General features: G+C 34.7%; 1 protein-coding gene across 1 annotated transcript; it reads right to left on the bottom strand.

Moving 5' to 3' along the window:
• Positions 1–4,540: 4,540 nt before the first annotated feature.
• LOC119067026 (ras-related protein Rab-1A) lies at positions 4,541–11,168 on the bottom strand. The gene is made up of 6 exons (XM_037169758.1): positions 11,012–11,168; positions 7,206–7,278; positions 7,097–7,144; positions 6,970–7,017; positions 6,452–6,679; positions 4,541–5,320 (listed from the first exon to the last, which is right to left on the bottom strand). Exons 1-6 carry the CDS (start codon positions 11,032–11,034, stop codon positions 5,123–5,125), a joined length of 618 nt encoding a protein of 205 aa, XP_037025653.1. The 5' UTR covers positions 11,035–11,168; the 3' UTR covers positions 4,541–5,122.
• Positions 11,169–11,668: the final 500 nt, after the last annotated feature.

Below are 11,668 nucleotides of genomic sequence, written 5' to 3'. Positions count from 1 at the left end.
AGTTTCACTCGTTGTGGACGAACTAGTTTCAGACTAGACGTTTTAAAGCTCTAAATTACCTTTCATAAGTGATAAATAAACGAATTTGTAGTAAAAACGATCCGGATTTCCTTTGTGAAAGAAATTGCTACAGAAACTAGACACGAGTCGCAGTTCGTTTTCAACACTGTGCTATGTATAAGCTGAAGGAACTGCAAACTTTACAGAACCGTTGCATCAAAGCTATATTTCGTCTGGACCGGTACACGTCAACGACCTACCTGTACAGTTCGGGATTGTTACCGGTGACCGAACTTGTTAAAGCGGAGTGGATCATCAACCTGCATAAATACGTCAGACACCTGACCAAACACAATTTTCATTTTCAATCCAACGCCGCAGTTCGCGATCGGTCGATGAGAGGAGCTTCTGCTATTCATAATTTCAACATGTACTCATCGCTGAATTCGTCAAATGTAGCCACGTATTAGTACTCGGTCTTAGAAGTAGAAAAATGCACTATCTAGCAAATAAACTTCGTTTTGACGCTGTCAAAATACCACCTTATTCCTTTGTTTATAGAATCATACACTGTCGATTAATTTCTGATTTTACATGCAAAATTCAAAGGCTACGTTGAATTTTTGCCTAATTAATCAACGTAGGTTGCTAGACAGTTTTGGTCGACTTTTTAAAATTGAAAATTCGTCGAAATTATTTGACGAATGAAAGATGCGTTCCTTACCATTTAAATGTACCTCAGACTCAGGATGAAAGAGAGGGAGACAAAATGCAAATGCCACAGATTGGAATGACCTTATCAATAAAAACCAAAATTGTTTACTTCCTACAATGTACACTTTGTACCATATAGTTGTGTTGATCAGCTGAAGATGTTTTTTTTTTTGAACCACCAACAGGATGTTGTTCAACGCACAGACGATGTTTTTTTACGTTTGGTTTGTTCGCACTGGATAAGTTGGCGGCAGTTGTAGGAATGAGAATCCAGATTATTTCTTTTGTATGCTTGCTAAGAGGACCGAAAGTAAGGCTGTCAATTCGCGGGGCGAAAGCTTTCGCTTTCAGCAATGCTATTTTGCTGGCATAAAGTAAAGCATCCGATATTCGTTGTTGCTGGATTCACATTTTTTTCGTTGCATAGCAGATGGCAAAATGTTTTAGAAAATTGGTTTTAAATGGACGGAGCACGAAATGTATTTGTTGTAATAAAGTGATTCGAAAGAAAAGTGTTCCATCAAAAACTGTGTTCAGGCCGAGGTCGAGGGGTTCGGAGGTCTCGCGGAAGAAGTGTGTTTCCGATGGTGATATCTTGGAAGAGTATTCTGGTAGAATGTAGAGCATTGAAAACTCTACCAAACTGCATAAGGTGCTGATGGTCCAGAAGATGTCCTGCCGAGATTGTCTAACACCGATAATTTGATGTTTTTCTTATGTTTCTTGACAGACACTTGATTATGTTCAGCAGTTAAGCTTGAGATGTGAGATGTAGTCGAGGTCTAGTATACTTCCAAAACGACCTAGTCAACTACTGTCTAGTGTAGGAACCAACATCAATAATCCAAAAGTTTAGAAGGACCCGAAAAAAGCACTCAAAATCCTGATGTTGTAGAACTGGGAAGATGGTGGACATCGCGGATTGATGGAATTGTAGGAACCAACTTACTATCACCACTATAATCCCAAAATTCCAGAAGAGAACCCACACGAACTTTCAAAATTTTCAGAAGGGACTAAATATTAGCTTCGAGTGGAGCGTGTTTACAAAGAAAAATCAACCTAATTCTGTTACAGTACAATGGCATGACAGCATGAATCATCAACAAAAAGTACATTTCCTAAACGTTTTTCGAAAATCTTTTGTTTCGAAGTCTGCATAAAATTATGGATTAAATAACGGTTAATTTGACTTGGGTAATGATGCATCTTGAGCCCTAGATTTCGATTCAAAGTTAGGCCATTTTTCGTTGGAAGCACAACTCGAGGCAAAACTTTAACTTTGAAAGGCCATGAAGTTCACCAAAATGATTTTTTTTTCTTTGATATCATACTAAACTAAACTTTGGACTGTTCTACACACATGCCTAAGATAAAGAACATCATACCCAATATCCATCGGGAATAGTATGAATATTTGAAAAATTACTCCCACTCGGCCTCTTAGACAAAAACTAAAATGAAAACTAAAACGATTCATACAGCAGAAGAAGACGGTTTTGAAACGAACTTTTGCAACTAAAAGATAAAACAGCTAATAGAGGTGCGCTTATATTTTACTTTTCATCATTGTGTTGAGAAAATACCGTTTTTCCATTAACTCTTGGAGCATGATCCGCAGAGTGCAGTTTTATTTTTCTGTTTCATGATAGTTATTTGTTCATCGAGGGAAAAAAAAGAGTTAGAAATCGTATTTCGAGAGTGTTGGAATGTGAATCAAACTAAATGTTTAGATATTCCGATAAAATTTGTTCTTTTACAGCAAAAAAGAAAATTGAAAAAGATAGAGTGTGAACCATCATCATCATTTATCATTGCTGTCATCTTCTCTTTTGGGTGTGCTCTGGTCACTATTCAACAGAGAAAATGCAAATGATGTAAACACAACGTTTATTACAACAAAGTCTGCCAGCGAAAGAAAATTTTCCATTCGGCTGTCAAGTTTGAACCATAAATATGAAACCAAAGTTTTATTGTTTTGATTGAAAAGTGCGCAGAAATGAAGTTCGATTCCAGCACTCGCCTTCGGCTCGAGCATTTTAGCATGCGTTTGGAAAACAAGTAGTACGTTATTTTGCCCTGTCCGAAATTCGGACATTTCGGACAATTTGTATAAAATTTCGGACATTCCCAGAAAAAATTTCGGACAAATGTTTTCCAGTTTTAACTAAAGAATCGCTATAGGAATAGTCTGTGAGACATTTAAAACCATTCCCTCACCAAATTTCAACGTTTTATATCAGCAGAATTTGGTGACAAATTCTAAACTCAAAAATTTGTTTGGAGTATATTTTGACGTGACATGAATTGATCATTAACTGGTATATAGGACTTGAAAAATGTTTTTAGCCTTTCTCTCACTAGTGAAAACCCGTTCCCTCGCTCGTAAAGTAAAACGCCATACTATACACTGGTTTAGTAATGTACTATTGTTCGTACTTCAAATTTATGCTAGATGCCTAATACGTCGACCTTCAAAACATCAGTCGTATTTTTACTTTTCGAAGCTCGATACGCCACAGGCAGGCAAATTTTCTATTTAGTTCCAAGTAACTTAAAAAATTCGACAATATCGATAGTTCCCCTACTGAATAAAAAATCTTTAAAAATTTGTCAATATGGGATGCAGAGTTTTTTGAATTTGACTGCCTTCAGAAGTTAAAGTTATCCTGAAGAAACCAGGAGAGCGTGTCTATCTCATCGAATTGTGACGAGTGAAATGAAAGTAGTTTAAGTTAAGGGCAGATCGCCGGTTCGCTGATGGTAAATTTTAAAATCTGTAAAATCGTCTATCAGCGGACGCCTGAGTTTCTATGGTGAACGAAAAAAAACTTGCTGGAGACGATAGAGTGTGAAAAACTATGGAACAAATCCGTTGTTGGCGGAAAAAAAAATTTGATAGCGGAGATCGCCGTAGAATATGGGTTTGAAAATGCAGACCTCCGCCAATTGCAATAGTTTTGTATGACCAGTTACCTCAGATCAAATTTTTAACACTTTGAGGCAATAGAGGAAGGATCAGTCTAATGCCTGAAACTACGATTTTTTCTTGAAACTAGAGTTTTCAGTCTTAAAAATTGTAACTCAACAGACCGTTATTGGCGGAATCTGCCCTTAACAAATTCAGTAACGATTTAATCAAATTAAAATCGTTTTTAGTAAAACACTTATTTAATTAGCGAATGAGTGTTGTTGACTGATGGACGAATCTTAATTCAAATAATTCAAAGGGTTGTACATATGTACGTAAAATTAATTTACTCCCTCATCTATGTTGATATAAATTTTAAGACAAAGAATTGGTAAACGGAAATTATAATTGAAAAATGTATGAAGCGCGCCGCAGGCGTTTTTTTTGTAGAGTCTTTTATAAGTTTCAATATTTAAATTCGGTCAGATCTTGAAGAAAATTTCGGACATTTCGGACAATTTCGGACAAATGTGTAAAATTTCGGACATTTCGGACAAGTGGGACGCCTGGTTAAAAACAACAACATTGATGAGTGAGACACCTTAGAAAACACGATTAGTTAGTTGACCATTTGATGATGTGCGTTTTCTTACCCAGAAAAGTGGTTTTCATCCACCGACTTAGAAAAGTTTTCTAAGAAAACAAATCAGAAGAAAACGTCAAATTGATCCCTCTACTAATCTGTCGGCATAATGGTGAACATGAGGGGCCGTTTGGATGTTCCACCTTTGGCTTTGCGTCTTGGTGGTCACTAAAAGCCGCACTATTATGTCGCACTTAAATCATTTTAATGTTTTCATTTTTTTGTTTGTTTTGTTTTTGTTTTTAATCAGAATGACATACAAACTTATTTTAAAATGTTCCGACTGTTCATTTAATAAATTGTGAACAAATTAATTTATTTTGCTAAAAAAAATGTTTCCATGTGTCCGACAAAGAAGTTTTTTTTTTTTTTTTAATTCATCCGACTCTGATGGGTCAAACTGTGATAATGTTCAGTTTGAATTATTTTTTGTTTGTTTCATTTTTGTTAAATAATGTGTGTAGCGTGGTAAAATTACTAAATTATTTTTTATTTTTCCCTTTTTCTTTTTTCATTTAAGATGGTTATACACTATAAATCGAATAAAAAGTAATTCTAAAAAAAACGAAAGAAAAAAAGTTTTTTTTTTTTAAATAAAATTGGAAAATTATACATTTTGTTTTTGTGGTTGTGGTGTTGCATTCTTTTTAGATCTCCAAAAAACCGAACAAATAAAACCGAAATTTTGTTTTGTTTTATAATTTCCTCTCCCTCTTAATAAGGATGGATTTCCTTTTCTGTTTTTTTTTTCTGTTTTAAGAATTAAATTGAAATTTGTTTTTAAATTTTAATATTTTTTTTCTCTTCTCTTTTTTCATTTAATTAATTCTTTCCATTAGTTTTTTTTCTCACATTCAACAGCATCCCGATTTGTTGTTCTCGATTGGACGACCTTGGTCAATTTTAAGTTTGCTTGCTGGTTCTATTGCACTCGATGGTGGACCAACTCGATTTTTAATTTCAGCAGCCATAGTCATGAATGCCTGTTCAACATTGGTAGCATTTTTGGCTGAAGTTTCGAGGAATGGAATGCCTAATTGGTTGGCATATTCCTGTAAACAGTGGGCGAATTGAGAAAGAGAATTTTGACACAAAACTTGAATCGGTTTCATAGCAGGGCTTGGGAACTCTGATTGGGAACTTTATTTCGGAAAATTCGGAAGACAAAATTCCGAATAAATCTGACAAAATTCCAGAAAAATGTTGAATTTTTCTTAGGATTTTTCGGAAATTTTTTTTAATAAAAATTCCCAGTAATAAACCATCATTCATAGGTCTACAAGGCAACATATGTTTTGTAACTTTATTCAACGGATGTCCCGAGGTTGTTTCGAACGTTCCAGAATAAACAACCGTAAAAATTGTAGATTTTAAATGGTCGTTCATTCTTGCGTTAGATAGGTTACAGCGCCCTGAATACGAACATCCATTGGTGCCAATGATGTTTGCGGTTCCACTGCAGCCGCTTCATAAAAAAAAAATTGAGAAGATATGCGAACTGGACCCTTACGATACAGTAGTCAGGTGAAATAACCACTCCAAAAGTCTCCACTATCTGTCGTTAGTAGTACTATCTTTGTACAATATCGAAGGAAGACAAAAATTGTTTATTTTTGTCCACCTTCGATACTATAGTGACTATAGGTAGTAGATACACATGGAGTAATTATTTTAACTCACGGCACCAATAAGTGTCCCGTTCGGATTTACTTTTCAATAATTTTTTTTTTGTGAAGCGGCTGCAGTGGAACCGCAAACATTATTAGCACCAACGGTTGCGTGTTCCGTACTCATCATCATTTGTGCATATTCCAAAAGTTTCAAATTTTTACATCACATGGAGCGAACATACGAAATTCCAGAGCCAATGTGAGTTCGTATAAAGGACAGAATTATGTTAACATAAAAATGGATGTGTTTGTTCGAGCCGAAGGCGAGACAACGCATCCATACATACTTATTCAGCAATTGCGTGTGTTAGATACATGTGATGTTCAAAATTTTACACTCGTCATGACCCAAAACACACAAACGAAGAAAACAGCAGGGAGAGAGAATAAGGACCAAACAAACCAATGGTGTCGCATAACTTTCGGCACTTTTGATTTCGTGTGTTTGTCGTATTATGACGCGTGTAAAATCACATTAAAACTAAATTACAAAAAATCATCAATCGGACATACCATAGCAGTTGTGTGATCGACGACCTTTTTCGTTGTAAGATCGCATTTATTACCAACCAGCAATTTATTAACGTTTTCGCATGCATAACGTTCGATTTCTTCCAACCATTGCTTGACATTATTGAATGATTCCTGATCCGTGCAATCGTATACTACAATAATACCATGGGCGCCACGATAATACGATGATGTAATGGTACGGAAACGTTCCTGACCAGCAGTATCCCACTGTGTTGCGTTTTTTGTTGGCACGGAATAGAAATTTTTTAAATGTTTAACAAAACAAGAATTTGGATGTGCAACCGGTAAGTTCGGAAAAGAATTTATTTCATCGGGACATAATCGACCACCCCTTAACTGATTTTACGTAATTTTTACCGGTTGCATTATCCACAACAGTAATTTGAATGTACTATCACCAAAAATGCCAACAAAAACCGCCTTCAATTTAAAACAAAAGTGTCTCGCTTTGTTTGCCCTTGCATTAAAAAACAGAAAAAAATGGTGAAGAAACTTACAATTTGCAATTTAATTGTCTTGTCGTCCAATTCAATGGTTCTAATTTTCTAAATAAGAAAAATGTGTACGAAAACAAATATTTTGATTAAAATGAGCACTCATCGAAAGCTGATTCAAAATTCTTACGAAATCCACGCCAATGGTACTGATGTAGCTCTCTGTGTATGTGTCATCCTAAAATAATTAGTAAACGTTAACATTTTGTTCAAGCCTTCAAGCCACAAAGTGTACTTACAGCAAATCTCAGCAGTAAACAGGACTTGCCGACGCCTGAATCACCAATCAGTAACAATTTAAACAGATAATCGCTGTGAAAGAGAAAAAAGAGATTAGAAATTTTCGATTGACTATAAGGTTTTTCGAATGGTAGTAACATTTTTTCTTACTGGGTTGTGGCCACGTGGCAGAAAATGGTATAGGTAGAAGGAAGGTGAAAGGAAGGAATTTTGCGTGTAATCGAGTCACTCTTCAATTACAGAAATTTCTTATTTCAGTCGATTTTAAGCCGTAAACACAAGAACAATTTTGTGGTCATAAGATCGACAATTATGCTGCGTTTTCCATTGTTTAGCCTGTCTAAATATCGGTATACAATGGAAAACACAACATATAAATTGTCGGTCTCAGCAACGCATAATTGCCCCTATGTTTTCGGTCTTGGTTACTACTCATATGCCTTGCAGAGTATTCGTTTGTTGTGTTTGTTTCATTTGTCATTTTTTTGAGTCGTTGTTATTAACCCTATAAAGTATTAAAAGAGAATGCCAAAAAGAGTGTGCAACCGTTGAGCTCAGTTAAATTAACTGGTTTGTTCTAAGTTAACTGTTAACTGGACTTTTACATACAAATTTTGACGTATCATTCATCGACACCAGTTAAGTAACTTGTCATTTTTTTTCTCTTACGTTCTTACTGTACAGAGTGTTCAAAGAGCGAAAAACCAGTTAATTTAACTGAGCTCGATGGGGGCACACTCTTTTTGACATTCTCCTTTAACAATCTTTGAGAAAATTCAAGTGAAATGCAATTAATCTAAATTTGCAAATGAAACTGATTCAGCAAACTGACATTATGTTATTGTTGACAAACCGTGTAGTTAATAGTTATGTACGCACACTGTTTTGGTCAGAACATGTTCTAGAATCAACACTAGAGTTGTACAATGTATACAGAACAAATGCCGAATGGGGTTGATAATAATAAAACAAATGTCAATATCCCCGTATCCCCCATGCTTTGTAATTTAAATTTTTGTTGTTGTCTATATTCGACTAGCCATAAAATCAACACACTGCCAAGACAGCAAAAATAATTCAGTTGAAAGAAAAACTTACATATTTATGTCAAATTCAACGTTTTAGACGTCGTATATAAATACTAGGCCCCACCTTTTGGGAGGGTCAGGTCCCTTGACTGACAGTTTTTTCAATATATTTTTGATTAATTTCATTGCAGAACTTCCGAAGCATCACTGATACAAATGCCTACATTTGATCCCAATTTATTTTTACATATGCTGTATTCCTAAGAAATTGTCAAATTTAGAACATTAATACATCGATTACTCTATACATGACAACAAAATTTGACAGAAGAAGTTCTTCAAGTAAGACCTAATGATCTTTGAGTTCTCATTTTTCTTATAAATTTGAAGCAAGATTTTCAATCAACCATAAATCGTAAATAAAATGCAACTCGTGTGAATTACGGCCCTCGCTCCGCTCTGGCCGCAAACTTCCCACTCGTATGAGGTATTTATTATTCTGTTTGATTGCCATTTTGTCAAATTTGAGAGTAGATGCGAAGTTTTGCGAATGTGGAACGATGAAAAAAGTAAAGAATAGACAAAACGTCTTTAAGTTACATTTCGTAGAAGGATGAATTCCCTAGGAAAGAACAAAACGCCATCTCCTTACATTTTGTAAAAGGATGAATTCCCTAGGAACGGACAAAACGCCTTCACCATACATTTTGTAAAAGGATGAATTCCATACGAACGGACAGAACGCCTTCTCATTACATTTCATAGAAGGATGAATTCTAGGAACGAACAAGACGCCTTCACTATACATTTCGTTAAAGGATTAATTGAATTCATTGAATTCCCTAGGAATCCCCCGCCTTTGCTTTATATTTCCAAAATCGACAAAGTGTGAAGGAAAGACAATTTTTTTTTACTTTTTACTGATTTAGTGAAGAATATAATATCCCGTAAAAAAACACGACTCGTGAGAATTACGGCCCTCGCTTCGCTCTGGCCGCAAACTACACACTCGTATCGGAGTTGTAAAATATTTTGTTTGATTGTTGGAATAATGAATTTAAAGAAAATATTCAGAAATTAATTGAGAATGACTTATTATATATTGCCTACAAAGAATGATGGTTTAACGTTTTTCATAAAATTTCCTACACTTTTCAATCATAGTGTGCTCATTTGATAGCAGGCATTTTTCTGCCGTAAGACATTGAGAAAAAACATCTTTCTATGTTAGTCAACTATCGAATTTGTTAGTCAATTATCAAGTTGTTAGTCCAACTATCAGATTTGTTAGCAGTTCACTAACAAGAGTTGTTTACCGGTTAGAGGCTGCGCATTTACTGACGAAATTTTTCTTCCTACATGTTTCATGCACATTATTGAAAACAAACTTAAGTTGATTTGCTCATACTACGCAACAAAATCAAATTTCATCAAAGTAATCTTTTTCGATTGAGGCTATAATCAACAGTGTAAAATGCTGTTTTTCTGAGATAGCTTCCGGATCCTTCGTCCCACATAGCCCATCTTCGAACTTAGCCTCGGGATTTTAGTTCCACACATTTAAAAAAAAGATTCATCTAAATTGGTTCAAAATTACTCAAGTTATCGTGCCTTCAACGAAGAATTGTTACCCACATTTAACGTTTTTCATACCATTTCATACATTTTCAATCACAGTAAACTTTTTTGTCACCCACATATTTCGGTATTTTCTGGTGTAAGACCCTGACTTTCAGTCAAGGGAATAATAATATTGGTATGTATGACGACGCAATATAATTATCAAACATCAACGCTAGTATTTGACGTAGCAATTAAATGCGAGTGAATAAAAAAAATTGTATGAATTTATTGAGAGCTCGATTGCATTGTCTCTGAACGGGACCAAAAAAAGAAGAAGATTAATAACCTTTATCGTTAAATGATTGCACTGCATCTCGTGTTGGAAACGGCGAGAAAGGTGAAAGGTTGAAAAATGAATTCGTATAAAACACAAAGATTTAAATAATTTCTGTCGTTTTTTGTTGTTCATTGAACAATTTTATGAGATTGTATGAAGGACAGTGTTGATGTATACAGGTTGGAACTCCATTTTTTCTAGTGAAATTACAGTAATTCCATTCAAAGTATCCATTCAGATAAGATTCCCAAACAGGAAATAACCATCAAGTACAATTTCGAAAACAACACGAATAACACAGAAAAAAATCAACAAAAAAAAAAGATTTGTGATGATTTTACGCCCCTCTTTCGCATATAATGAACAAAGAAAAAAGTCCAGATTATCGATTTATATTTTAGGTAAATAATAACAAAGAGTTCGAGAGAATATTTTCGGATAATTTCTGTGAAATGTCCCAATCGACTATTACACTGGATGGCAGATCACAATGACATTTGTTTGTGTGTTCCATATCGTTTGATAAAAAAAAGAAAGAAAATTTTTACATTACAAAAACTCGACGATGGTTACTACTTATGAGTCATCAATCTGATGAAAAATAACAATAATTTCCGTGTTACTAAAACATTGCATGGACAATGGATATAAATGGATTTAGATGAATTGATCGCTTCAAATCACAAAGAAGTTCGATTTGTTGAATCATCGACAAAATGAATGATTGAAGGAAAAAAAATCGACTGCGCTCCATGATAAATGAAATTAAAGTATAAAATTTTTTAATACACGCAATATACACGAAATAAGGTGGGGTGATGTCGTCTTTTTGTGAAACAATTTGTCCACAAAATGCTCCTTACGATAAAACACTTACTATTCGGGTCCCATGGCAGACATTTTCACAGCAATTTATTGAATAATAATAAAAAGAATACTTATTTAATGAAGAAATTGGAATTTCACTCTCAAGTCACACACGAACACAATTTCATACAATGTCACGTAGTAGAACGTACACGAAATGTAGTAGAATTTGCTCATTCGCCATAAAATGTGGTGCCATCTTTTGCTTAAAGTCAACCTCTTCACATCCATAAAACGTTTCATGTCGTCCGAATAATTATGAACAAATTGTGGGAGCGCGAGTTTTGAATTACGCTTGTGGCATTTACTAATCTCGTCTGTATTTAGACTGAAATTGATAGAATTCGATTTTTTAATTGAATTTCATTCACTACTATTTTATGCTGCGATTCTTTTAAAAATTTTCCTAAATATTTGGGACTTTCTTTGGCTCATTCTTTGATGCTCAGTTTCGCTACTCAAAACTGCTTCGGTTGGAACTACCATAAGTGCTTGTTTGTCATTTCAAAGAATGCCACAAGAATTATGTGTGTAAAATTAGCACATAGCACTATAGCTTCAAGCATAAAAACATACAAAAATGTCATACAACATGCGAGTCTAATCTAAGAGTAATTATACCTAGAGAGGAAATTTGTACGACGAAATGTGGTCCCAACATCAGTTT

Source organism: Bradysia coprophila (genome assembly GCF_014529535.1).
Source record: "Bradysia coprophila strain Holo2 chromosome X unlocalized genomic scaffold, BU_Bcop_v1 contig_117, whole genome shotgun sequence".
NCBI classification, from domain to species: Eukaryota; Metazoa; Arthropoda; class Insecta; order Diptera; family Sciaridae; genus Bradysia; species Bradysia coprophila.
Note: the sequence above shows the minus strand (reverse complement) of the source record. Positions and strands in the feature narration are given on the sequence as shown.